This window comes from Podarcis bocagei (genome assembly GCF_964188305.1).
Source record: "Podarcis bocagei genome assembly, chromosome: 13".
In the NCBI taxonomy this organism is placed as follows: Eukaryota; Metazoa; Chordata; class Lepidosauria; order Squamata; family Lacertidae; genus Podarcis; species Podarcis bocagei.
The window spans coordinates 57,799,646-57,826,402 of NC_138138.1; the positions used below are offsets into that span (position 1 = coordinate 57,799,646).

Here is a 26,757-nt window from a genome sequence, read left to right on the forward strand (position 1 = left end):
GCCCGCGGGAGGGAGGGGCTCCGCGAAACCGCCGCCCGGGCCTCGGGGCGCGTGCAGAGGGCGGGGGGGGGCGGAGGGGGGGGCGGGCGGCGCTCTGCACATGCTCGGCCCGCGCTCCCGCCCCGCCCCCCTCCCGCGGCGCCCGTGACGTCGCCCCCCCACCCCGCCTCCCGGGCCGGCCCTGGGATTGGCTGCCCAGGCGCCCACGTGACCGCGGCCCGGAGGCCAGCCATGGCTTCACTGGGGTCCGCTCCGCCCTGCAGCCCGGACTCGGGGCCGGAGCACTAGAGGAGGAGGAGGAGGAGGAGGAAGGCGAGCGGCGGCATGGGGGAGAAGGCGGGAACCAGGTAGGAAGGGACCCAGGCGTCCGGGCGCCCCCCGAGGAGGAGGAGGAGCCCGTGGTCCCGGACTCCCCCCCCTCCGCCCCCTGACCAAAGCGCCCCCCCTCTGGGGGACCCAGGTGTCCTGGCCGCTGGCTGGAGCCCCTGCTCCCCCCGAGGACCCAGGCGTCCGGGTCCCAGATTGCGCAGGAGGGCGGGGGGGTTTTTTGGGGGTGGCTGCAAAGAGGGGGGCCCCTGACCCCGCAGTCCTCCTGGGGGGCTGCCGTGCCTGAGCCAGGCGGGGGGGGTTGGCAACCCCCCAGCACCCAAAGGCTTTCCTGCCCTTTCCCCTGGGGGGGGAACCCCCCTCCCCCCCAGACTCCTGCCAGCTGGCATGTCTCTTCCCAATGCTTCTTGAGGGGGTGTCCTTCCTCCCCCCCCCTTTGCCTCGGGTGGGGCAGAAAAGAGAAGTTCCTTCTCTCTCTCTCTTTCCTCTCCGTTATTTACTTTTATTAGTTGGCTATTAACCTCTTCCTGGAGCCAGGCGGGAGTTGGCACCAGAGCCCCAGATGTTGTGGGGGGAGAGGGAGGGCCGGCCACGTCTGCCTGTGTACACACACACACACAACACACACACACACTGGCCTCTGGACCCGCAGCTGAGAGGGGGCCGGACCCGGCCAGGGCGGTTATTCCCGTTTATTAGTTGCATTTCTACCCTGCGCTGGGAGCTGAAGGTGCTTCTTCAACGCTCACAACAGCCCTGCGAGGCCCAGAGGCAGACGCTGGCTGCCCCCTTCGTGATGGCCAAGTGGGAGGACTCGAACCCGTCTCCCTCCAGGGCCCTCACCCCCATTCCACCCCCACGGCAGCCCTGCAAGGCGGGGGCAGCACCCCAGGCTCCTTGGGGGGTGGGCGGTAATCTTACCCAGGTCTGAACTCTACCCACTATGCCTGTTTTCCTCAACTCTCTTCCAGACACAAAGCCCCCCAGGGGGTGATTTTCCAGCGCTGCGCTGAGGGAGAGAGCGCTTTGCACTGGGGGGGGGGGGGAGAACGAAAACATAAGGAAGCAGTTTCTGGCCTCCCCATCTCTGCACAAAAACAGGAAGTCATCGGCAGGGTGACATTTGGAAGAGGGTGTAAATAACTTTTTCTGCTCTGCCCCCGCCGTCCCTCTGGACAGCTCTTCTTCCGCTCTGCCAGCCCCCCCCCTTAGAGGTTTCTGCACCAACATGCAATAAGATGCACCAACATGCAATAGGATGCAACGCCGCTCCCTGCGGTGATGGCCAGCCCCCCTTGAACTTCTGAGAAAGGAGGGTCTCTCTGCCTCCCCGGTTTTCCTGCCCTGATGAATCCTCCATTGGGCTTCCATAGTGCAGGCAGGGAGGCGTGAGGGGGGGGTTATACGGGGAGCCCTGTAGCTGCAGAGCTGGAAGGCCCCCCCCCCCGACGCCTTGCAGTGCAGGGATCCACGGCAGGCAGCTGCCCCCCCACCTCTGCTTACAAACCTCCAGTGAAGGAGAGCCCAGGCAGCAGAGCTCTTCTTCTCAGGGTTATGGGTTTTGAGTCTCTCCTTGGGCAAGGCATTGCACGGGGTGAGGCTGGATGACCCCACAGGGTCCCTTCCAAGTCTAGATTCTGAGGTAGAAACATTGGCCTTTTCTGAGGAGACGGTTCTGGGGAGGGGTCCTAAGAGCCTGTCCCCCACCCCTTTTCTCTCCCCCTTTGGGGCAAGAGCCCCCCCCAGGAGAACAGGATATTTGGAAGAAGGGCAGCGTCTTCTGAAATTCTCCTGCATCCCCATCCAGTTCTTTTTAAGGTCTCAGAGCGCTTGTGCCAAAAGTTTGGATTGGGGGGGCAAGGAAAGAGATGCCTGGTTTATTATTATTACTTTTTCAGATGGGGCTCATGGGGGCTGCGATTTGTGAGCTCAGTGGCACCCGCTCCGGGTTCAAATCCTGCAGATGGCATTTCCAGGCTGGGGGAGACTCCCGGCCTGGGTCCGTCCAGAGAGCAGCAGCTGCCAGCCCGTGTGGGCACCACAGAGCTGGCAGGACCCCCAGCGACAGCCTCTGTCTCTGCTGGGCTCGACCCCGCCCCCCCCCGCCATGCCCAGGCTGGAAAAGAGGTTCCCCAGCGGAGTTTGCCCTCCCCACTCAACCCCTTGACAACAGGGTGACAGCTGCTCCCGTTGCTGCGGCAACCCTCAGGCACCTGGTCCTGATGCGGTTCCCACGGCAACACATTGTACTAAGCCCTGCTGGTGGTGGATTTCTGTTCCTGGGGGAGAGAGGGAGCCGGCCTGAGCATTGGAGCATTGGATAATTTAACGGTGGGGAGAGGAGAAGGGGGTGGTGGGAGGGACGGTGTTTCTTTGGGGGGGTCCCACTTGTAGGGGGGGGGAGATGCTGCACGGGCCCCACTTATTCTAACTGCCTTGTCCTCTTTCTCCCTCTCTGCTGTTGAAAACAGGGTTTTCAAGAAGTCCAGCCCCAACTGCAAAGTAAGTGACCCCCTTTCACCCGGCTTCTCCTCCAAACACCCCCTTCCCAGTCCGATGGGTGCTGTACAAATAATAATAATAATAATAACGTCAGCAGTAGTATTTCCTGCAAAATCCAGCCAAGCCCAAATCCTCTGAGCTTGGTGCCTGGGCCAAAAAGGCACGTTTAACGGTTTATTCATGTGGCCTCCTCTCTCTCCCCCCCCCCTCGCCATCTCTCTCTTTGTGGGTTTCCTGTCAGCCGCCCTCCCCCTCCCAGCTTCCTTCCTCCCCAACAGGCAAGCGCGTCTCTCGAACCAGGAACTGAGTCCCGCCAGCCGCTGCCTCTCTCTTTCTCCTTGCTCTGCGCTTCTCCCCCCCCCACCTGTCAGTCGCCCGATAAACACCCCCCCCTCGTTCTTTGCGGGTGGCGCTCCCCCTCTCCCCACCACATCCAGCAAAATGGATCTCTTGTGTTAGGGTCTGGTTGGTGGATCAGGCCCACCCAGCCCAGCAGCCTCTTCTCGCAGTGGCCAACCAGATGCAAAACACACACACATCCAGGATTCGAACTCAGGAGCAGCTTCTCCCCTCTGGGAGTTTCCAGTTTGCTGCCTCCGGAGGCAGAGCTTTTGCCTATTCCATCGTGTTTAATGTCCATCCGCTACCCTCCTCCATGATTTTTAAAATTCATCCAGGCTGGTGGGTCATTGCTGCCTCCTGTGGCAGGGAGTTCCGCAGTTCAACTCTGAATGAAGAAGGACTTTTCTCTCTCCTGCGTCTTCCAAGATTCAGCTTCCTTGCATGTCATAGCGGGAACTTTTCTCTGCCCACTTTCTTCATTCCTTGCATAATTCTGCATTCTTTATAAATTGATTTTATAAACTTAGTTGCACAAGAACATCCCCCCACCTCAAAGATCTCTCTTTTTGCTGATGGGTTTGGGAAGGGGGGGAGAGGTGCAGATGGGGGGGCTGGCTTTACAGGGGGGCTGAAGGAGGAGAGTTGGGCTCCCCGCACTTTGCAGGGAGGGTGCGGAGGTGATGAACTGGAAAGTTCAATTTTTGAGCTGGTTGCGGGGGTGGTCTTGAGGGGTTGAGAAAACCACTGTTGGGTGCAGGGGGGGCCTTTTGTTTGGGGTGGGGGCAGCGAGGAACCTGGTGTGTGGGGCTGCCAGCCCTGCTTTCTAAACACCTGGCTGGAATCCTCATCTTGGGCAAGGCAGCTGAGAGGCAAGGATGGAGGCAGGCAACCACATGTGTTCTCTCTCTCTCTCTCTCTCTCTCTCCCCCCCCTTATTGCCCCCCTTCTCTCTCCTGGTTTATTAGGGGGTTGGGCTAGATGACCGCTGGGGGTCCCTTGCTTGGAGGTTCTTAAGCAGAGGCCTGGCTGCCCCTCTGCCAGGGATCCTCTGGCTGTTCTTGCAGCCTTTCAGGGGGTTGGGCTAGATGTCCCCTGGGGTCCCTCCCAAGCCTCCAACGCGCTTTGTGGACTCCCGGCGTCTCCGTGGTGATGCTGCCTCCCCCCCTCCCTCCCTGGGGGGCAACCCACAACGCAGACTCCGGGCAGGGTAGGGCAGCCAGAAAGCGCTGCAGGCCAAACAGCGTTTGGGGCTGGGGGGCGGGCTAAGTGGGGAGGGCAGGATGGAGCCCCTGGAGCTGGACTGGATCCGGTGCGAGGTGCCTCCTCGGGGGGTGCGGGTTTATTGGAAGCAGCTCAGCAGCCAGGTGGGGGTCTTTGGCGGATGGCGATGGGGGGGGGTCCTTCCTTGCAGCTTCTTCCCCCCAAAAGGCACTTGCAGGTTATGGATTTTGGTCTGGGGGAGGAGGGTGGGGCTGGAAGTGAGCTTAAGGGGGGCAGTTCCAGGTCGGGGGGCAGTGAGGAGAAGATGGGGGGGGCTTGGCTGCGTGGGGGGGGGCAGACACTTGATTTCACAAGATTTGGGCATTTCCAGTGTTTTATTACCCTTGTCTGTGCCACCGATACAGAATCGGAGAGCTGTAGGTCTGGAAGGGCCCCCCAGGAGTGACGCAACGCCCTGGTGTGCAGGAGCCGTAACCAAGGATCCCTGACAGACGCCGTCCCCCCCCCCCGACGTCTGCCTACAAATCCCCAGGGAATCCAGAATTGTAGAGTCAGGGAGTCTCCCGAGGGCCATCTAGCCCACCCCTGCCATGTTGGATTGGGGGGAGGGGCTGTTTCCCTAGAGATGCCCCCCTGGAGGGGGTGTCCCCTCTCATCTCCACCTAACAAGGGTCTGCCTCTCCTCCCCCCAGCTCACCGTCTACCTGGGCAAGAGGGACTTTGTGGACCACCTGGACAGAGTGGACCCCGTAGGTGAGTGGGGGGCAGCCGGGGCTGCAAGGGGGGAGAAGAGGAAAGTGAGTTATGGGGTGGGCCCTTCCAATTTATTTGGGGTGCATCGAAGTCCCCCCCCCCCGGCTCCATTCAGGGGAAATTGTCATTTTAAAAACTGTACCTTTAGACCACCTCATTTTCCTGCCAGGAGCTCAAGGTGGCTAAGACTGCAGGAAGGCAGCGCCGGGTCCCTGAGGTCACCCCCCCGGGGGGGGTCACGGCTTCCAAGTCAGAGCATTTGAACCCGGGTCTTTTTTAAAGCAAAGGGCTTTAATAGCGCTGTGCTGCTGCTGTTTTTAATTACACGTAACCGTATTTTAATAGGCATGGCTTTCAAATATTCTTGCAGTTCTGTTAGAGTTTGATTAGATTTTTCGACAGTGATAGTCGCTCATAGAGGTATACCTGAATAAATTTGGATGCCGCCCTTCAGCTGTAGATCTTAGCGCAGTTCACAGCACAAAATTACAAGACCAAAACCCCAAATGCACATTGAAACGAAACAGTGCCCCCCCAAACACCTTGAAAATGGCATAGGGTCAGCTTTTAGCTTTTTGTATCTTAACTTTATTGGTTTCGTTTTGTTTATTCCATGAAATTTATGCACTGCTTTATTTTTATTTATTTTTAAAACACCCCCACCAATATAAACAATAAACTTATCAATAAGGAAGAAGAATAACAGGAACGACTTAATACTCTGCTCATGGAGGTTTGCACTCCCCCCTCACCCCCCCGTTTCTTTTCTGCCCCCCCCAGATGGTGTCGTTCTGGTGGACCCTGAATACCTCAAGGACCGGAAGGGTAAGCAGGGGGGCAAGGAGGGGGGCCGGTGCTTGAATTTGGGGGACACTGATTTCTACTTGTCTGCCTTTATTTATTGTGCATTTTGTGGAATCATAGAATTGGAAGGGCCCCCCAGGGGTCATCTACTCCAACCCCCTTCAAGGCAGGAATCTCACCTTTTCCTCCAAGGAGCTCAAGGTGACTTGCGTGGTCCTGTCTCCTCCCCCCCCCCCCATCCAGTCCTCACAACAACCTTGAAAGGGAGGCTAGGTCTCCACTGGCTCCCGGTGGAGTACAGGGTCAGGTGCCAGGGGCTGGTTTTGACCTTTAAAGCCCTATGCAGCCCAGGACCCTCGTACCTACGGGACCCCCTCTCTTGGTCTGCCCCACAGAGGAACTTACCGTCCTCAAACGAAACCATCTTGGAGGTCCCGGGCCACAGGGAGGTCAGGCTGGCCTCAACCAGAGCCAGGGCCTTTTCGGCCATGGCCCCGATCTGGTGGAACGCTCTGTCCCAAGAGACCAGGGCCCTGCGGGACTTGGCATCTTTCCGCAGGGCCTGCAAGACAGAGCTGTTCCGCCAGGCCTTTGGCCAAGGCACAGCCTTTGGTAATCCTCACAGAACTCTAGCCCAATGGTTGCCATTAATTTGATTCTGAACTGATTTTAGAATGTATTTTAATTAATTTACTGTGTGATTTTAGGTACACTGTGCTATTTTTACTTGTTTCTTTTAAAAAATATATTTATTTAAATATTTTATTTTTTACCAACCACCAAACCACAAACAGTGAAACCCCCCAGGCAGCTGATATATTGGGTATACAATATTCAATAATATACATATTCAATAATATACATATTCAATAATGTTCAATAACATATTCAAATCAGCCATATGTACACTTCTATATACCTTAACACTCCTCCCTCCACAAGGTTTATTTAACGTTTTAACATTTTAATTGCCCCAAATTGTTCAGACCTACCCAAATAATTCAGTATCTTCTCAAACCAATCCTCATTTTTACTTGTGGTTAGCCGCTTTGAGCCCAGCTTTGGCAGGGAGGGTGGGATACAAATAAAAATTTATTATAATTATTTATTGAAGTCACAGCCAGCAAGCCGAGTGGGGATTTGAACCCTGGTTCCTCCCAGGTCCTAGTCCTCAGGGAATCCCCACGACAGTCCTGTGAGGGAGGCCAGGCTCAGAGGTCACGCCCAGGGAGCTTATTCCGTGACCAAGTGGGAGGATTTGAACCCACGCCTCTCCCAGGTCCCAACGCTCTAACTGCTTCACTCTGGGACCTGCTTGCATGTAGAAAAAGAAACTCAAAAGCGGTTTACAAAAATAAAAACGGAAAATAACTCTTTATTTCAGGGTGCAGTATATCGCTATAACAGTTAACAATTACATATATACTTACCTAATAGAGATGTTATCCAAACAGTTATTTCTAATACAATTTTTAACCTACTGTATTTTTACAAAAGAGTTCCAAATCTCATCTCTAAGCAATCTGCTCATTGACGGCAGGGATAGTCAGATCTTCAATCTATTGATTAATTGGAGCCGTACATTAATGATAATGATAATAATTTTATTATTCATACCTTGTCCATCTGGCCGGCTTACATCTTCGCAATGCATCAAGGTCCGTCTTTCGACCCTAGTAAGGGCACAGAAAATCAAATCTAATCACGTTGCCAAATCTCATATAGTAGGTATGTCGTTCAAGAGAATATTATCCTCTGAAAATAAATTATCGATGGGAAAAATTAACAGCAATAATTTAAAACGTTCGAAAGGTCGAAATGGCAAAAGTCTGGATGCAGGTTAAAACTCGCATCGACTTTCGAAATGAAACTGCTTTTATCGGGCGCAGAAAGTGTTCAGCTGAAGGCCGATATCAATAGGCAGGCAGTTCCAGAGTTCTGCCACATTAATTTCTACAGAGAGAGAGTTGCAGGAGACCCGTCTCTGTGCCATTTTAAGTCGTTTTTGCAAGCAAAGCCCTTTGAATTCCCAAAATCCCAATTGTGCCGTCTGAAGATGGTATTCAAATGGGTGAAGATTTGTTCTGTCTAATTCCCACACTCCCCGCCAAGCTCAGGAAAGCCTTTTCAGAGAGAAAAAGTTAAAACCGGCAGCCTAGAGAACAGAAGTATTGTTCTCCCGCTCTCAGAAAAGAGATTTTCCCGGCTCCTGACGCCAGTGAAGTTGGCAGCTGTTTAGGGCTTGATGGCAGCCCAGCAGGGCTAATCTGGGAAGTAAAAGCAGGTGTAAACTTTACATTTATGCCTGGAAATGAGTGTCTCTCTCTCTCTCTCTTTTTATAATAATATATAATAATAATAATAATTAATTATACCTGCCCATCTGGCTGGGTTTCCCCAGCCACTCTAGGTGGCTCCCAACAGAATTATTATTATTATTATTAATAATAATAATAATAATAATGCGATAAAACATCAGACATTAAAAACTTCCCTAAACAGGGCTGCCTTCAGGTGTCTTCTAAAAGTCAGATAGTTGTTTATTTCCTTGACATTTGAAGGGTGCCGCTACCGAGAAGGCCTCCAGTCTCCAGTCCTTAAGATGCTCCAAATTGCCCAGTGTCTGATCATTTGAAGAGCTTGGGGGGGGGGGGGCAGCAGAGGAAACTTATCTGGGTAATTCTGTGAAAAAACGGTCAACCTACAAACCCATTTTTCCTGTTCACAAGTGGCCAACACGTTCCCTACACCGTCCCGAAGATAATTCAGTTCACAGTTTGATTATCAGTCATTCTGCGCAAGATTAGAGCAGCTGGGAGTGTGAGAGGAAGATGACTCAGAATTTCTCTAATTCTCTAATTTCTGCCCAAGACCTCGCCAGAGAAACGAGACAGTAGGTTAACGACCCTGGACTGTACTGATAGTTTTGCTTCCTCCTCTGGGGAACTGATAAGAAGTGCCATGCTAGGGGCAGAGATCAGATGCCTGGCGGGCAAGGAAAATTGCGTTGCTTGAGCATGTTACGTTGGCCACGCACACCTCCCCATAGGAAAAGGAAAAGGTATGGTTTCCCCCTCTTCTTTGAGGTTCTTAGCATTAAGGTAACGGGGTGAGATGTTACCTGAAAGGTTTCATACATTCAGCATTTCTTGTGACCAACGTAACATTGCAACTTAGAAGAGGGTGTGTCATTTGAAACCTCCTTTTAGGACCGTCATAATTCCTTCCCTGAGAATTTAATAAGCATTAGACCTGCAGTTTGGACCATAGTATCAGCGTCGGGCATCTGATAGCTCTTAGGAAGTTTGAAATAATAATAATAATAATAATAATAATAATAATAATAATAATAATAATAATAATAATAAACTTTTAGAGAAAACCATTATCCAAGTTACAGGTCAATTCTTGAGGTTGCAGAACCTTTGTCACAGTCACATCTTGTCAAACACACCTTCTAATTGCAAGAAAGCATTTTAGTCATTTTTGCAGAGAAGTCCGTCTGCACGCAAAGAGGTCCCCTGGAGTTCAAAAAAACATGAGCTTGGAAGAAACCAAAACATTACGTGTTATGTTGGTCACGGCGGAATCGCCCCCCGATTTCCGTCACCGAGCAGAAGTGGCGAAGCCCTTGCTTTCTGCAAAACCGCAAAATCCTAAATGCCAGGGTTGCATCTTTGGGGGGGGGGGAGAGAACAGTTTCCTGTTTCCCGTTCCCCTTTTCTGCGCTTGCCCTTCCCTTTGGCTCCTGCGCTGTGGGACTGGGGGGCCTGACCCTGTCCCCCTTCTCCCCCCGCAGTCTTTGTGACGCTGACCTGCGCCTTCCGCTACGGCCGAGAGGACCTGGACGTCCTGGGCCTCTCCTTCCGCAAGGACCTCTTCCTGGCCTCCTGGCAGGCCTTCCCGCCCCCCGAGGAGACCGCCGAGCCCCTCACCCGCCTGCAGGAGCGGCTGCTGCGGAAACTGGGGGCCAACGCCCACCCCTTCAGCTTCATAGTAAGAGAGGGACCAAGCCCACTCAGCATTGCAGGGGGTTGGGCTAGATGCCCTTTGGGGGGTCCCCCTTCCAACTCTCTGCAGTTCCGTGGCTCTATGATTTCCTTTCCCTCCCCTGTCACAGAATCAAAGGGCTGTCGGGTTGGAGGGGAACCCAAAGGACATCTAGTCCAACCCCTGGCTTTGAAAGTTGGCGTGGGAGACGCCTGCTGCATTTCCAGTGGCAGGGAGTTCTGCAGGGCTGTTACCTCAGTTTCTGGTCTCTGCGCATGGGGTGGAGAAAGTGGCAAGGGAGGAAAGCGGGGGAGGGGGGCAGGGACTCGGAGAAGTCTTTGGGGTGGGGGCCATGTGGGTGACCCCAAAGTTGGAGTCGAGGGGGGAAACTTTGGCACTGCTCTTTTTCTTTCTGCGCCCCACAGATCCCACAGAACCTGCCCTGCTCTGTGACGCTGCAGCCGGGTCCAGAGGACACAGGAAAGGTAGGGGGGTTTCTGAAGGGGTGGGGGGCAGATTTTGGGGGTTCGGGGGAAAGAAAAGGATGGGACTGTGTGGCTTCTGCCCTGGAAGCAGCATATGGGGCAGAGGCTGCTTATGGGGCAGCTGGTGGTGGTGGGGGAGACAGGACAGCCAGTGTCACTAAGGGACCCGCCTGTTTCCCCCCTCCTCCAGGCTTGCGGCGTCGATTTTGAGATCCGGGCTTTTTGTGCCAAAATTCAAGATGAGAAGATTCACAAAAGGTGAGCCAGCTTTGCAGGGCTGCTCTTCACGGGCAGACAAGTCCCTTGGCTGAGAAACTGCAAAAAAACCCCCACAGATTTATTGTTATTTTGGGTGTTACGTAGCTCAGTCTTCCCTGCCCAACTTCTGGGAGTTTCCTAGAAGGGAAGAGTTACAAGGGGACCCCCAGGGGTCATCCAGCCCAACCCCCGCTATGCAGGGACTGCGGTTGATCAGGGAAGGCTGTGGGGCAGGAAGATAAGGCCGTGTCATTTCCTGTGAAGCCCCTTGCCCCCTTTTCCGCCTGCTTTGCCCATGGCGGGCTCTGGGTTCGGATCCCTGGCAGCACGTCCAGTTCAGGCCAGAAAATACCTTTCTCTAGGGAGAAGCGTTCGGCCCGACCCTGTATTTAATTCTTTGCTGTTTATTTCTTTGCTCGCTTTATATACTGCCCATTATCCTGGCCCCCTTCTCTCAGACTTGCCCACCTCACAGGGTTGTTGTGGGGTTGCAGTGGGGAAGAGAGTCACCTTGAGATTCCTAAAGGGGGGGCTTCTGTTCGTGCAACGGATTAATCGGGCTTTGAACCGCCCCCTCCTCACTTGCCTTGAGGAGAACCCAGGCGTCCTGGGCCGCAGCCCCCTCCTCTTTCAACCGTTCTCCCTTCCTGCCCCCCCCCGACCCACAGGAATTCCGTCCGCCTGGTCATCCGGAAAGTGCAATATGCCCCGGAGAAGCCCGGCCCCCAGCCCATGGCCGAGACCACCCGCCACTTCCTGATGTCCGACCGCTCCTTGCACCTCGAGGCTTCGCTCGACAAGGAGGTATTTATTGGGGGGGGGGGCTTTGCAATGCACATAGGTGCATTTGCGGGGCGGGCGGGTGTGAAACGTGCTTCTGACTGAGACCCCCGCAGACCCCCGCCACCAGTCAGGAATCCGGGAGTCGTAGCTCAACGCCCTGCAAGGTGTGAACCGTAGCTCAAGAATCCCTGGGCGCCCGGCCTTCTTAAAAGCAGCCCCCATCTAGTCCCAATTTCCCCCCTGCCCCGAGCAATAGTTGCACCCCCCCAGTGCCCCCCCTGCATGTTGCTGCAATGAGGGGAAAGGCCCTTAAGGCAGATTAAAACTCCCACCAGTCTCCTCAGGCTGGTCTGAGCAAATCACTGCTTTTTAACATAGTTGATAATTTTGATTATTTAAATTTGCTGGAAGCCACCCAGAGCGGCATAGAAATAATATATTATTATTACTATTATTTTAGAGCAATTTTATTTATAAAAGAAAAAGAAAATATGTGAGAAAGAAGATGCAGAGAAAAATGAAATGCGTGAGAAAGAAGATGCGGAAATAAAATCAGTACATTTCCATACATTGAAATAAATGATGTTGTATCCCTGATGCGGGGGGGGGGGGAGTATTTGATCCCCCTGGTAATTTGACCATTTGCCCTCCAACAAAGAAATGACCAGTTCACAGTTGTAATGGTAGGTTTATTGTAGCTGTGAGAGACAGAATAACAACAGGAAACCCCCCAGAAACCCAGAAGACAAAAGTCAGAGATTGATGAACACCCTCCCATTAAACCTACCATTAAAATTATGGGCTGGTCACTTCTTCGTCAGGGGGCAAACAAACAAATTTAGCAGGGGATCAAATATTCCCCCCCCCTCACTACAAGTGTAGCTGTTCAATACCTAATAAGACATTCTTTACAAACTCATTCCAAATATCACTATACGTATCCAAACAAAGTATCTGTTGTCCGACTGTCAAGTTCCATACAATAGGTGTCTAGCAGTTCAAGAGAATATTTTCCCCTGAGTATTTTAGCTTTTAGGGGGCTCTGAAAAAAGGCGTCAAGAGGCAGTGAGTTCCAAAGACGGATCTTTTGCGAATGTGGGACTCTTGGCAGCAATGGTTGCAGGTTCCCTGTCCTTCTGGGGTCACCAGCTTCACGGTGGATGCTCCCCGCTATGATTTGGGGGGACGGTGCCCCTTGGGGGGGTTTGCAAGAGAGAGGCCCCAGGTCCCAGAGGGTCTTCCCTTTGGGGGCCCGCCCTTGGCCCTGTAGCCTGACCCCCCTTCTCTCTCTCCCCCCTCCAGCTTTATTATCACGGGGAGCCCATCAGCGTCAACGTTCACGTCACAAACAACTCCAGCAAAAGTGTCAAGAAAGTGAAGGTGTCCGGTAGGAAAGGGGGGTCTGTGGAGCCGGGGGGAGCGCTTTGGGGGGTTCTGCTGGTTTGGAAAAAAGGGGGTGTGTGGGGGACCAGCAGCCAGCTGAGGGCCACCCCCGACCCCCCCATTTGGCACTCCCTGGACCTGGCTTCCTCCGGACGTCCCCTGACGCTTTTCCTTCCTCCCGACCCTGCAGTGCGGCAATATGCGGACATCTGTCTCTTCAGCACCGCCCAGTACAAGTGCCCTGTGGCCCAAGTCGAACAGGAGTAAGTCTCCAGCCTCGGAACCGGGATTGGGGCGGGGGGACGCGGGGTGGGTGATTTCGGAAAACTCAGCCTTGCCTTCGTCGTCTCCCCAAGCATCAAAATGTTCGGGGACGCCCTTCTCTCCTTAAAGACTCCAGTGGAGGAGACTCCTGCAGATCGGATCCCAGAACTGGGTGGGATCCCCAAGGGTCATCCAGCCCAACCCTCTGCAATGCCGGAGTCTCAACCAGACGGAGGGCCTTCTCGGTGGTGGCGCCCGCCCTGTGGAACACCCTCCCACCAGATGTGAAGGAAATAAGCAGCTATCTTATTTTTAAAAGACATCTGAAGGCAGCCCTGTTTAGGGAAGCTTTTAATATTTCATGCTGTCTTGTTTTTAACACTCGATTGGGAGCTGCCCAGAGTGGCTGGGGGGCTCAGCCAGATGGGGAGGGTATAAATAATAAATAATTATTATTATTTTGGCCCTGGCCTGACGCTGTCCCCTGCAGCCCTGCTTGCAATGGGGGCTCAGTGGTTAGAGCAGCTGCCTTGCAGGCCGTTCCCAGGTTCGAGCCCCAAGAGGGTCCTGCCTGACAGCACAGGTAATCCTGCAGGATGTGGGCTGGCAAACAGCCTGACTCAGTAGAAAGCAGCTTGCGCCGTTCCTGCCAGGCGGGCCGCGCTGGGCCGGCAGGGACCTTGACGCCTCTCTCCCTGGCTTCCTCCGCCAGCGACCAAGTGGCGCCCAGCTCCACCTTCTGCAAGGTCTACACGCTGACGCCGCTGCTGAGCAACAACCGGGAGAAGCGGGGCCTTGCGCTGGACGGGAAGCTCAAACACGAAGACACCAACCTGGCCTCCTCCACCATGTGAGTCCGGCAATTCAACGCCGGGACCCCCAGGGGTCATCCAGTCCAACCCCCCCGCATGTGTGCAGGAATCGCGGCTAAAGGATCTTAGGACTGCAGAGGGACCAAACAGGGGTTGCAGCTCCCGGGGGGGGGGGGAGAGGGCAGGAGGGTCCTGGGGGGCGTGTTAAGAGGCAAGGGGGCGGGGCATATCGGACATTGCAGAGCTGCTCACCCTGGATTGCTTGCGCTCACTACTGCAAGGGGCTCTCCGTGGGGCTGCCCAGGGGGCCGGATGCTGCAGCACGGTTGCTGACAGGAGGGGAGACCCAGTCGCCACACAACACCTGTGCTTCTCGGAGATTTGCGCTGGCTGCCCATTTGCTCCCGGGCCGAGCTCCAGGTGTTACTCTTAGTATATAAAGCCCTTAAAAGGGGGTTGGACTAGATGACCGCTGGGGTCTCTGCCAGTCTGACGAGGCTGTGATTCTAACAGCTTGGGACCAGCTTCTCTGTGAGGTTGCTTGACCGCCCTTAAGTCCTTCCAGGGGAAAAGGTGGGGCATAAATAAATCAATAATATTAATAATTTTGGTTAATAATGAATAGTGGCAGCACCAGCACTTTGGAACCCCCTGCCTCTTGACATCCTCTCCCACAGTTGCCGTCACTGTCTTCTTTTTGGCGCCTGTGGAGACGCGTTTGCACAAGTTTCAGTCTATTCCGCTGTGGTTTTAAATTGTGCTTGTGGTGTGGTTTTGTAATTTTAGTGACATATTGTTTGATCCTTTTTGTAAACCTCTCTGTGGCATTTCCTCTTACAATCAAGCGGTATATACCGTATTTTTTGTCCTATAGGGCGCACCGGCCCATAGGACGCACCTCGTTTTTTGGGGGGGAAATGAATAAAAAAAAATTATTTTCCCCCCTCCGCCCTGGCTGCTGCCCCAAGCCTTGCGCTCACCTGCCCGAAGCACGGGGCACCCTCCGGAGGGCTCCCCGTGCTTCGGGCAACAGGCTGCCGCCCCAAGCCTCGCGCGCTCGGCGGGACCTCCTGCCGGGTGGGCAAGGCTTACGGACACTCGCGGGGACTGCAGGCTGCTGCCCGCAAGCCTTGTGAGCCTGTGGGACCTCCCGCCGGGCTTGCAAGGCTTGCGGATAGCTTCCTGAAGCCTGGAGAGCGAGAGGGGTCGGTGCACACCGATGCCTCTCGCTCTCCAGGCTTCAGCGAAAGCCTGCATTCGCCCCAGAGGACGCACACACATTTCCCCTTCATTTTTGGAGGGGAAAAAGTGCGTCCTATGGGGCGAAAAATACGGTAAATTTTATGAAGTAAAATACAGAGTTAAGTTTCAGTTGGATTTTGAACATTTGGCCATTACCTGCTCTGAATCTCCTTTAGGGGCTCATGCAAAAAACTGCTGTTCTTAACAATGCTTTTGGGAGGGGAGGGGCCACTGGGGGGTGAGTTCATGGCACTGAGGGGGCCGAAGGGACCCCCAAAAGTTTGGAGAACACTGGTTTGTTATGTGGCACAGGAGGAATGCATGCATGGTGAGAAGGGGTAAGAAATGTGAGCGTGGGGAAAAGGGGAGGCCTTGTTCCTTGCGGGGTCTTTCCAGGCCAGAGCGACCCCCCCATTTCTTTTCCCTTGGCATTGCAGTGTGAAGGAGGGTGCCAACAAGGAGGTCCTGGGCATCCTGGTCTCCTACCGGGTCAAGGTCAAGCTGGTGGTGTCCCGGGGAGGGTAAGTATGAACATCGGTTGGGTTGCTCTTCTGCTCTCATTGTCCCACGCCCCACCCCCCAAAAAAATCCCAACTCGTCTGCTGTAAAGATATGTTTGGAAGAGAGATTCCTGCTCTCTAGTAGCAGAGTTAAGCACCAGGGCGATCGCTCCAAGCACATTTAAATTTGGTTAGATTTTGCATCGGCTCTTGCCCACTTTCAAACACACACCTAGGCTAGAATAAATCACAGGCACTTGGCACTGCAGGTAAGTGGATATTTGGGGGTTCTTTCAGAAGTTACAGTCGACAAGTCGCAACAGTAAAAAAAAAAAAAGGCATGTGTGTGTTTCCAATCAACCTAAAAAGAAGAGAACGAAAAGAATCGAGCAATATTTGGGGTTCGCAAAGATGTAGGCTGCAAAATCTCCCCAAGGAGTTATAGCAAACCAAGGATTTGGAGGAGGATGCCAGTGGAAGATAAGTCGGGAAGTCTGTGTAAGATCAAGAGTTGTATAGATGCAAAATGCAAAATGATTAAATAACTAAATATGAATACATATACATATATACATATAGCACCTGTTCAGCCCCTGTGAGGGCAGGACGCTGGACCAGCCTCATCCATTTCGTATGTCCGTATGGAGCTTCCAGGTCCAGAGGCAGTCTACCTCCATTCCCGGGTCCTAGGGGGCATTTGGCCCTTTGAGGCCAGGCTGCCGGGCCAGGTGGGCCCCCTTGGGCCGGATCCAGCCGCAGGCTCTTCTCCTGATCTTCTCTTGCCCCCCAGGGATGTTTCCGTGGAGCTGCCTTTCGTCCTCATGCACCCCAAGCCGCCCGACCAGGCCTCGCCCTCCTTGCAGCCTCCGCTGGGTAAGTCTCTGAGTCGGGGTGCAGGCCCTCTCCTCCCACCCCAGAGGCAGCTGCGCTTGATGGAAGGGGGGGGGGCGGGAGAGGTTTCACAGGGTGGGAAGAGGAACCTCACGCCTCCCATTTCCCTTCCAGCCGCCCCCGAGACGGACGCCCCCGTCGACACCAACCTCATCGAGTTCGAAACCAAGTAAGACAAGTCTGGCCCTTTCCCTGGGGGCTCAGAGGCCAGCACCCACAAGGCCCCGCTCTCGGGAAGGGGGGGGGGAGCCAGGCTGGGCCCAGAGGGTCTCTCTCTCTCTGTGCCTAGTTATATCCCATATATTGGCCCAATTATTTAGTAGTATTACTTATTTTCATACCGCCCTTCATCCGTATAACTCAGGGCAGTTCCCAGCATAAGAACACAAGATGGAAACCCAAAATGCGCAATAAAAACAAAGCAAATAATATGATTTATTACTGCATTTATACCCTGCCTTTCCTCCCAGGTTGTTCAAGGGAATGTGCCTTGTTCTCCCCCTCCCCTTCTTATCCCCCCCAACGACAACCCTGCGAGGGAGGTTTGGGGGCCCCAGTCACCCAATGGGCTCCCCAGTCCTAGTTTAGAACTTACAACACCCTGAATTTTCTATTCTGCTAGTTGGAATGGTTGTTTTGGGGTTTTTTTTTAATATAGGGCAGGGATAATATGGGGGGAGCCCACAAACCCCCTTTGAGGACTTCTACGGGGTTTCTGCATTGCCCATCTAACACTTGAGGGGTGGGGGTTTAAAAGTGGAGAATCTGGGTCAGCATTTGGGGAACGGAAAGGAGAACCCACAAGGAGGAGGGGACAGCTGCAAGGGCCCCCCTCCAATTCAGCCCCCTGTGTCCAGGCCCCCAGGAAAGGAGCTGGACCTCTGGGTCTTACTCAGAGAGCTACCAGCGGCAGTGTGGTGCAGTGGTCAGAGCACCCGGGTTCGAATCTCTGCTTGGCTGGGGGTCTGGAGGGGGCCGGTTTCTCCCTTTCAGCCCCAGCCCACCTGGCAGGGTTGTTGCTGCAGAAAAGCGGAGCGAGGAAATTATGGGATGTAGGAATGCAGGGAAACAAGCAGGTCTTTTACGGGTGCAAAGGGGAAAGAAAAGCCACCGTTTTTGTGCATATCCAAAGCAGCCTGACTCTGCCCCCCCCCGTTTTCTCCTTTCCTTTTTCTCTCCCCCCCATCCCCCCCCCGCAGCTACGGGCAGGACGACGACATTGTGTTTGAAGACTTTGCCCGCCTGCGCCTGAAGGGGCTGAAGGACGACAAGGAAGACGACGACCATTTTTGCTAGGGAGGGAGGAACACCCCCCCTCACCACCACAGGTCCAGCCAAGTTGGGGGGGCGGAGAGAGAGGAAAGAGACGAGAAATGGCCCCCCACCCCGTACGAATGTCGCCTCATCCTCTACCCCCCCTCCTTCCTTATAGGAGCCATCACCACCCCCCGCCTTGTGTCTTCATGCTGTATTTTGGGGGGGGGGCTTTTAATGTGACTAAAAATGGAGGGGGGAGGGCCGCCACCTCCTCTGCCCCCCCAGCTTTTAATCTTTATCTGCTGCTGCGTATCTTCTCCACAGATGGATTTTAACGCCTCCGTCCTCGTCCGTCCCCCCCTCCCAAATTTTTGTCTAACGCACTGGAACATTTATTGGGCATTATCGTCTGACTGTCGTATCCCCCCCCCCCCGAAAGCACCACGTTGTGTGTGTCTAATCTCTCTGGGCAACCCCCCCTCTTCCCACCTGCTCTTTATATAAATGTCTTATTTTTAAATGCTGTTTTAACTGGTTAGGGAAAACAATTGGTCAGTTGAACTCTCTCCTCTTTCCATTTTAAAAAAATCAGTGGGGGCTGGGAGGCCTCTTCTGTCTGTCTCCCCCCCTTCTCTTTTTCAAAAAAGCCCCCACCCCCCGGAGATGTGCCTCTGCTGGCCGTGGGGGTGTGAGCTGAGCCCGTCTGCCTGGGAATGGGGACCCCTCCCCCTGCCCCCAAATGCCGAAGGGGGCAGGTGTGTGCCAACGCCTCTGTGCTTTGTGCCCAGTCGTGCCCCCCCCTCACTCTGCAGGCCTGCCCCCCTGTACAAACAGGTGCAGGGCAGGCAATGCGTGTAAAAAGAAATTTTAAAAAGGCCATTATTGTTTCCTACATTGTCTGAGCAGAGAGCAACAAATGAAAATTAAAAAACGGTTAACAGATGCCTGGAAGTTTTTATTAAGTGGTTTGAGCATTAAAAACGGGGAGGGGGTGTGGGAGAAGTGGAAAGGGGGCTCCTGTGAAAATAGCAGCCCCCCTGCCAGAGATTCTCAGATCTGCAGCAAGGACTCCCCCCTCTTGCTGCACCGCTGTGGGGCCAGACGCTCCCTGACCCCCAGGTTTTGCAAGAAGGAAGACCCCCCACCCACAGAAGAAGAGCCACGTGGGGCTTTCGGTAGCAGCCCAACCCTGGGGGGGGGCCTTGAGGCCACGCTACCCCTGCCCCCCAAAAAACTTGTAGACTCCAGGGTTGTGGGGTGTGGCTAGCCCCCTTTTCCTGAGCAATTCACACAACCAGCACGCTCTCCATGACACACGAGGTCCAGGTCACGAGCCTGGTGGCCATTGCAAGTGGGCTGTGACCACTGAGCAAGCCCACCGACGGCCGTGCAGATGTTCTTGGAAAGGGCCATGCTGCATTCACGGGGCGGGGGCTGCCTCGAGAATTGGACCTGCAGCAAGAAAGAGGGGGGCCAAGTTAAGGACCTGGAGGAAGTTTGCTGCCCCACCGACGCCCCGGAGAGGAAAGAGAAGGGTACCTGCAGCTGCGCGCTGACCCAGAGGGGATGAGGCCCGAGGGGGGCTGGGCTCTGCTGGTCCTGCTTCTGAAACCTAGAAGGAGGGGAAGGAGCGCTAGGAACCGCGGGACTGAGGAGTGGGGAGGGAACCCCAGGAATCGCAGCTCGGGCCTTCCTGGCAGGCAGCCACCCAAACTGAAGAAAGAAAGGTACTTCCTGACGTTAGCTGGAATCTCCTTGTAAATTGAAGCCATTGCCTCAAGTCCTCTCCTCTGGAGGGCTTTCTGGCGCTTCCCTACCTGTGAGAAGCCAAGTCACAGGGAACCAGGCAGAGTGCCTTCTCAGTAGTGGCACCTGCCCTGTGGAACACCCTCCCACCAGATGTCAAGGAAATAAAGAACTACCTGACTTAGAAGACATCTGAAGGCAGCTCTCCTTAGGGAAGCTTTTAATGTTTGACACACTCTTGTATTTTAATATTTTGTTGGAAGCTGCCCAGAGTGGCTGGGGAAACCCAGCCAGATGAGCGGGGCATAAATAATACATTATTAATATTTATATGGAGCAGGAGAAAGCCAGCTTGCTCCCTCTTCCATGGGGCAGCCCTCCAGATCCTTGAAGAGGGCTCTCCTATCTCCTCTCAGTCTCCTCTTTCCCAGGCTAAACTCCCCCAGCTCCTTCAACCATTCCTCATCAGGCCTGGTTTCCATCTTGGCTGCCCTGCTCTGCACATGTTCCAGGTTGTCAACATCCTTCTTAAATTGTGATGCCCAGACACAGGGCTCCAGGTAGGGCCTGACCAAGGCAGAATAAAGCAGTATTATTCCTTCCCTTGATCTGGACACTCCTGTTGATGCAGCTAGGATAGTATTCACCGTTTTTGCTGCTGCGTCACACCATTGGCTCATGATCTACCAAGTCCCCTTGGTTGTTTCCAAGATCGCAACAAACTGTTATCAAATGGCACGAGAATGCAGTTTGATGCTTTCCTAGAAACCTTCCGCCCTGGAAGAATCTCTCGCCTGAGAGGTGGGGTGCACATTACTTGACTAAATATGCCCCCCCGCCACACCCACCTTTGGGCTGCTCCCACCTTCTGCGCTGGTTTCCTCGCAAGATGTGCTGAAGGTGCTGTCGCTGGGGGACGATTCTGCAGCTGCCGGCCTGGGAATCCTGCGTCGAGAGAGAGGGGCAGACCGTGTTGGGGGCAGGCAGTGGGGTGCCCCACTTTCCTAAGAAAAAGTGGGGGTCTTTCAGAGCAAAGGCAGCTGCTGCTCAGAAGGCGGGGCCAGCCTCTGCAAAGTGGCTCTTCTTAGAAAACGACACCCTGCTTTCCCCCAGAGGGAAATTAAAAACATTTAAAACCGTGAACAACAAAACGTTCAATCTAGGACTCTCCCCCCTGGAGGTTTTTAAGCAGAGTAAATTGAGTGATTTCAATATATTAAAAACATCTCTAAGCAGTCTACAAAAAACAGGAAACTTAAAAGTGTTGCAAAAAACACTAATAAGTTTAATTTTTTTTACAGTACTTCAAAGGTTTGGCGGCCGTCTGCCATGAATGTTTCAGCTGCAATTCCTGCCCTGAAGGGGCTGCACCAGAGGACCCCCGCCGTCCTTCCAGCCTTTCAATTCTGTGATTTATTAATTGCATTTTTATCCTGCTGCTCTCTCTTATTTTTTAAGACATAAGGACCAGACCCGGGGTCAACACACACACAGAGTGGTCAGCCAAGATGCAGGATCCCAGTGTGACTGACACAGAATAATTCTATTATTATTATTATTATTATTATTATTATTATTACTAATTTTAAGGGCCTGGTCCATAGAGAAGGGCCGGGAAGCTTCAGGGGCCGCCATTGGTTTCCCCACTGAAAATCACAGGTGCTCAGGGCCCAGAGATGGTTGGGGGAAAGCCGGGTGCCCCCCAGGACTCCTTGGATTGGGGCCATGATGAAGGGTGAGGTGCAGCATGCCCCCCTCCCTTCTCAAAGCACCCCAACCCCAAACCTTCCTAGGGCTGGGAATGGCCCCTCCCTCTAGGGCAGGCCTTGAAGCAGCTGCCCCCTTCATCACAAAGAAAGGGGGGAGCAAGGCACCCCAAAACCTTGTGCCAGGACTGGTAACCCCCATGGAAGGCCCCAAGGGGAGCCCCTCCTCCTCTTCTCCCAGGGGCCAAATGCCCCCAGGAACTGAGGAATGGAGGTAGACTGCCTCTGGAGCTGGAGGTTCCCAAAGGACATCAGGGCAACGGGGGGCCACCTAGTTCCGCCTCCTGGCCTCGCAGTGGCCAGCCAGACGCCTATCATGGGAACCCGCAAGCAGGATCCGCGCGCAAGAGCAACTCTCCCCTTGCGTGGCTTCGGCAACTGGGATTCAGAAGCAGAGCCGCCTGCAATTGTGGAGACGGAGCAGACCCACCGATGGCCCATGAATCTGCCTCGTCTCCCCCTTTCACCGCTGCCTCCTGTGGGAGGGAGTTCCGCAGTTCCACTCCGCGCTGTGTGTCAGAGTGGCCCAGGGAGCTTCAAGGCCGAGCGGGGATGGCAGCCCCACTAGAGAGGGACACCCCCTTGCCCTCCCTCAGGAAAAGGAGACGGACTCACATGCTGGCCGCTTCCCTGGCCGCCTGCAGCTTCTCTTGGAGGCGCCGGACTCTCCGCTGATACCTTGGGGGGGAGAGAGAAGGGGTCGGGGCTGCAGTGGATTTCAGGGAAGAAAAGCCTCGTGCAAACAGAGTGCAATGTCAACGGGGGTGGGTGGGACACGTCCGGAAATTGGGCTCTCTGAATGGCGCCTGGACTATTTTCAATTTGGGCCTAAAAATGTATTCATTTTTGTATGTGTGTTTTGGGGGGGGAGGTGTTTCCAAAAAAAGCCTCCCCCCAGTACACATTTTAAGGCACCAGCCAGAAGCTTTCCTCTTCCCCCCCGGCCCTTGGCTAACTAGCACCCTGTGTCTATTGCCTTGCAGTTTCGTTTTGTGTTATTATCTTGTGTTTTAGTCTGTGATCTGCCCAAACACCTGATGACAAAGGGCAGGATATGAATTCTCACCCAAATGTCTTGGCACTCAAAAGTTTTGGCTCCTGAAAGCCGCAAACCCAGAAGTGAGTGTTCTGGTTTGCAAAGGTTCAAAAGAACCCGGACATCCGGCGGGGCTCCAAACGCATTGTAAGGAGTCTGTATGGGAGTATATTGTATTTAAAAATGGGGTACAGTGGTGCCCCGCAAGACGAAAAACCCGCTAGACGAAAGGGTTTTCCGTTTTTTGATGCACTTAGCAAGACGAATTTCCCTATGGGCTTGCTTCGCAAGACGAAAACGTCTTGCGAGTCTTGCGATTTTTTTCGCTTCCTCCCCCCTTTTTCTAAGCCGCCAAGCCTTTAATAGCTGCTAAACTGCTAATAGCGCTAATCCGCTAATAGGGTTGCTTCGCAAGACGAAAAAACCGCTAGACGAAGAGACTCGCGGAACGGATTATTTTCGTCTTGCAAGGCACCACTGTACCAGAGTTTTTGGGGGGCTAACCAGGTTGGGATAGCAGGCTTGTTGGGTTTGGAATGTCTTATGTAGATTTTTCAATTTTGTTGTTCTGTATGGGACAATGACAATAAAGATCATTGTATCGTATTGAGCTTGCTGCAGCCAATCGGAAGCCGGGCCTTGGTTCCCAAATGTTTTGGAAGTCGAATGGACTTCCGTTTGGCTTCCATGGTGCGACTGCTCCTCCCCAACCCCCCGCCTGAGCATCCTTCCGGACAGAGCCCCTCTGCTCACCGGTCGTGCTGCTCGTTGGCCTGGTTCAGCCGGCCGGCCTCCAGCGCCTTCTCGCGCACCCAGCGCGCCTCCAGCTCCTCCCTTTTCCGCTGCGCCTCCTGCAGGAGTCCCTGCGCCTCAGCCAGCTCCCGGCGCAGCCCCTCGGCCTCCTGGGAAAGCGCCCAGGCCTGGCACTGCGCCTCCTCGTGCCGGCGGGTCAGGGCAGCCAGATCCTGGGCCAGGCGCCTCGTCCTGCGGAGGGGCAGAAAGCACCGGATTCCAGAGCCGGCAGGGACACCCCACGGTCATCCAGACCAACCCCCGGCAATGCAAGATTTCATTTTCTAACGTTTTGTGGGCCTCCTGGTGAATTTTGCAGCAAAGACAGGGGGGACAGAGGAAGAAAAAATGCCGGGACGCAACCAGCTGCACCCAACTTCTTTAAAAGGCCGAGCCCCCCCCCCACACCTGGGGGGCCAGAGAGACCAAGACTCCTACTTTGCCCGCTGCTCCTTGTTCTCTGCCTCCGCCTCCCTCAGGATGTCCGTCAAGAGAGCGACACGCTGGCACAACTGCAAAGCAAGCGCAGCACTTATTTATTTCTCTCCTGAATTGCACCCCAATCAGAGATGCCAGCCTTGAGATTCCAGCACTGCAGGGGGTTGGGCTAGATGACCCCTGGGGAGCCCCTCCCACTCAAACAATTCCCTAATCCGACGGAGCCACAGGAGCTGGCCCCAATCCAGGCCCTCGCGGAGCCTCCACTCACCTCCTCTCTCTCTTTCCGGAGTTCCATCAGCTCCATCTCCTGCTGCACCCGGATGGAGGCCACTTCCTGGGGGGCCCTGGAAAAAGCCAGAAGAGGTGGACTAGGCAGAATTAGATAAACTAACAGGAAGGATTCGAAACCTGCGGGATCAGAGATTCTCAGAGGACTGGAGTAAATTATATGATGTATTTGAAAAGTAATTGTGATGAAGAGATTGCGCTAGTAGTTTTGTAAAGTGGATTATTTGAAATATTACAAGAAAGACTATGAAAAGAGTTATTAGTTAAGGATGACTAAATGCAATATAGGAATTAAGAAATGCAGAATAAGTGATAAAGAATGGAAAATCATCAGAGGTGTTAACGGAAGTCTAAAGAATTGTATAAGATGAAAAGATATGTTGTATGACTGTTGGAATTGATGTTGAGAAATCAATAAAAATGTATTAAAAAAGAAGGAAAAAGCCAGAAGAGGACTGCCCCCCCCCCCGTTCAGCAAATGCCCATCCTTCCCCCCCACACCAGCACCCCACCCTGTGCACTCACCGGCAGGACCCCACTGGCCCTGGCCACTGCCCGTCCTCCTCCGCCGCTGCCAGCAGCGTCTGCAGAGCGTCCAGGCGGCCATACAGCTTTTCATCTGGAAGAGCAAGAAGGAGCGTCTCAGGAGGGGGCTGGGAAGGAAGGGGGTCTCTGGGGAAAGGGGCTTTTAGAAAGGGCAGCCCCACCCTAGGCCTCCACTGCCTCGCTTGCCTCTCAAAAGGCTGGGGAGAGAAAGCAACTTTGTCATCCAGCATGCCGTTAACCTGCGGAACTCCCTCCCACAGGAGGTAGCAAATGGCCACCAACTTGAACAGCTTTAAAAGGGAATTGGGCAGTTTCACAGCGGAGGACAGGCCTGTCAGTGGCTACTAGGGAGGATGAAGGCCCTTTGGTGGAAATGGGGGGGAGAGCTACACTTGCATTCGTATCCTGCCAGGTGGCTTCCCATCAGAGGCGTCTGTCTGGCTGCTGTGAGATCAGGGCGTTGGGCTGGGGGCCCCGCTTTGGCCCCTCCAGCAGGTGCTTCTGATGTTCAAGGCAATGGTTGCCAGCAGAAGGGGCCCTGGGGTCATCCAGCCCAACCCGCTGCGGTGCCAGAATCACCGCAAAGGAAACATGCAAGCCAGCGGGTGCTGTGGTTCCGCCTCCATCCACTTGGTGGCTGCTGGGAGTTGTAGTCCCGCAACCTCTGGAAGCGCCAGGGAGGCGAGGGCTGCTGTAGCAGTTGCAGGATTCTGCACCAGGCAGAGAGCCAAGAAGATCCTATTCCGACTCTATGGCAGGGAAGCGGCCCTCCAGCCCTTCCTCCCTGGCCCTTGAAACTCCTGCCAGGCTTCACGCCTCTCTGCCCCTGCTTTATAGCCTCCCAGAGTTTCTCTCTAACCAGAAAACATCATCGTCAGACTCCGAAAGGTGTGGGCCCAGGGGGTGGCAGCCGCGAAAAAGGCCAATCCCCACACCAGGGATCCTTGGCATAATTAGGGATGTTATGCAAATCAATGATGTGTCTGTATTTGGAATAACTCTGTGCAGTTCTGGTTATCTCACCTGAAAAAGGATACAGTGGTGCCTCGCAAGACGAAAAGAATCCGTTCTGTGATTCTCTTCGTCTAGTGGTTTTTTCGTCTTGCGAAGCAAGCCCATTGATGGATTAGCGGATTAGCGGCTTTTAGCGGCTTATCGGATCAGCTGATAAGCGGCTTAGCGGCTTAGAAAAAGGGGGGGAAGGAAAAAAAACCCCGCAGGAACTCGCAAGACATTTTCGTCTTGCGAAGCAAGCCCATAGGAGATTCGTTTTGCGAAGCACCTCCAAAACGGAAAACTCTTTTGTCTAGCGAGTTTTCCGTCTTGCGAGGCATTCGTCTTGCGGGGCACCACTGTATTGCCAAGTTGGAAAAGGTTCAGAAAAGGGCCACCAAAGTTACTCTTATTATTTATTAGCGTTCTATGCTGCCCTTCATGTGAGGGTCACGGGGGGGTTGAAAGTGACCATGGGGGGGGGGCTTATTTGTCAAGAGAAAAGATGAGGCAGAGGCAGCATGGTGGAAGCTGATAAAACCATTACTGTCGTGGAGAAAGTGGAGAGAGGAAAGCTTTTCTCCCCCTTTGGTCATGGCGGAACTGGGGGGCAGCCAATGAGGCTGAAGGGCGGGAGATGGATTATCCAGAATGCGGCAGCTAGACTGGTGACTGGGAGCGGCCGGCGGGACCACATAACACCGGTCCTGAGAGATCCGCATTGGCTCCCAGGACGTTTCCGAGCACAATTCAAAGGCGGCAGAGGGCCTTCTCGGTGGTGGCGCCCGCCCTGTGGAACACCCTCCCACCAGATGGGAAGGAAATAAGCAGCTACCCTCTCTTTAAAAACACCTGAAGGCAGTTTTTAATATTTCATGCTGTCTTGTTTTTAACACTCGATTGGGAGCTGCCCAGAGTGGCTGGGGAAACTCAGCCGGGTGGGCGGGGTATAAATAATAATAATAATAATAAACGGAGGAGAGGGCTGGGCGGAGCTCCCAGCTGGCCTGGTGGCCCCCGGAAGGCTGCCCGGAGGGGAATGTGGCCCCCGCCCGCTGCCCAGGGCGACCCCAGCCGAGCCCCCCCCTCCCGCAGGGAAGAAGCCAGCCCGGTGGCGGGGAGTTCCCCGGGCCCCTCACGTCGCTCCAGCAGCAGCCGCAGGCCCCGCGCGCGCCGCTCCCGCCGCTGCAGCTCCGCGCGCACGTGCCGCCGCCAGCCCGCGCCCGGCATGGCCCCGCCCCCTCGCGAAGAGGACGACGGGAGACGGAAGAAGGGCTGCGCGGCCCCTCCCGCCCCGGATCACGTGCCGCCAAGAGAGCGCCGCGCACGCCGGGA

General features: G+C 54.3%; 4 protein-coding genes across 16 annotated transcripts in view; 2 read left to right on the forward strand and 2 right to left on the reverse strand.

Moving 5' to 3' along the window:
• The window catches only part of LOC308572642 (uncharacterized protein), a 200,854-nt gene that overhangs the window by 46,828 nt on the left and 127,269 nt on the right, over window positions 1-26,757 (forward strand). The window lies entirely within an intron of this gene.
• LOC308572645 (uncharacterized protein) overlaps window positions 1-26,757 on the reverse strand; it is a 223,035-nt gene that overhangs the window by 33,340 nt on the left and 162,938 nt on the right. The window lies entirely within an intron of this gene.
• Window positions 191-18,756, forward strand: ARRB2 (arrestin beta 2). Its single transcript, XM_081168938.1, has 15 exons — window positions 191-347; window positions 2,799-2,829; window positions 5,085-5,145; window positions 5,926-5,970; window positions 9,749-9,945; window positions 10,365-10,424; window positions 10,615-10,682; window positions 11,351-11,486; window positions 12,768-12,852; window positions 13,039-13,111; window positions 13,825-13,962; window positions 15,604-15,687; window positions 16,457-16,539; window positions 16,672-16,726; window positions 17,757-18,756. The coding sequence occupies exons 1-15, from the start codon at window positions 325-327 to the stop codon at window positions 17,851-17,853; spliced, it is 1,236 nt and encodes a 411-aa protein (XP_081025064.1). The 5' UTR covers window positions 191-324; the 3' UTR covers window positions 17,854-18,756.
• Window positions 18,749-26,654, reverse strand: LOC308572668 (autophagy-related protein 16-like). Of its 4 annotated transcripts, XM_081168946.1 has the most exons (9): window positions 26,562-26,654; window positions 24,409-24,502; window positions 23,864-23,939; window positions 23,593-23,666; window positions 23,116-23,346; window positions 21,942-22,004; window positions 20,409-20,564; window positions 19,354-19,426; window positions 18,749-19,266 (listed from the first exon to the last, which is right to left on the reverse strand). In XM_081168946.1, exons 1-9 carry the CDS (start codon window positions 26,650-26,652, stop codon window positions 19,078-19,080), a joined length of 1,047 nt encoding a protein of 348 aa, XP_081025072.1. In that variant the 5' UTR covers window positions 26,653-26,654; the 3' UTR covers window positions 18,749-19,077. The 4 variants fall into 4 exon arrangements, with proteins under 4 accessions (XP_081025072.1, XP_081025071.1, XP_081025073.1 ...); XM_081168945.1 differs by lacking the exon at window positions 26,562-26,654 and having other exon boundaries at window positions 24,409-25,459; XM_081168947.1 differs by lacking the exon at window positions 26,562-26,654 and having other exon boundaries at window positions 23,864-24,003; window positions 24,409-24,513.

Bases quoted from the DNA above. Each gene is read 5' to 3' on its own strand.
- ARRB2 (XM_081168938.1), top strand. From the start codon at position 325: ATGGGGGAGAAGGCGGGAACCAG. The intron at 11,487-12,767 runs GTATTTATTGGG...TCCCCCCTCCAG, and splicing joins AGGCTTCGCTCGACAAGGAG to CTTTATTATCACGGGGAGCC. The intron at 15,688-16,456 runs GTAAGTATGAAC...CTTGCCCCCCAG, and splicing joins CTGGTGGTGTCCCGGGGAGG to GGATGTTTCCGTGGAGCTGC.
- LOC308572668 (XM_081168945.1), bottom strand. From the start codon at position 24,659: ATGCTGGATGACAAAGTTGCTTTCTCTCCCCAGCCTTTTGAGAGGCAA. The intron at 23,940-24,408 runs GTGAGTGCACAG...GGCTTTTTCCAG, and splicing joins GGGCCAGTGGGGTCCTGCCG to GGCCCCCCAGGAAGTGGCCT. The intron at 19,427-20,408 runs GTGGGTGTGGCG...CCCTCCTTCTAG, and splicing joins AAGGTGGGAGCAGCCCAAAG to GTTTCAGAAGCAGGACCAGC.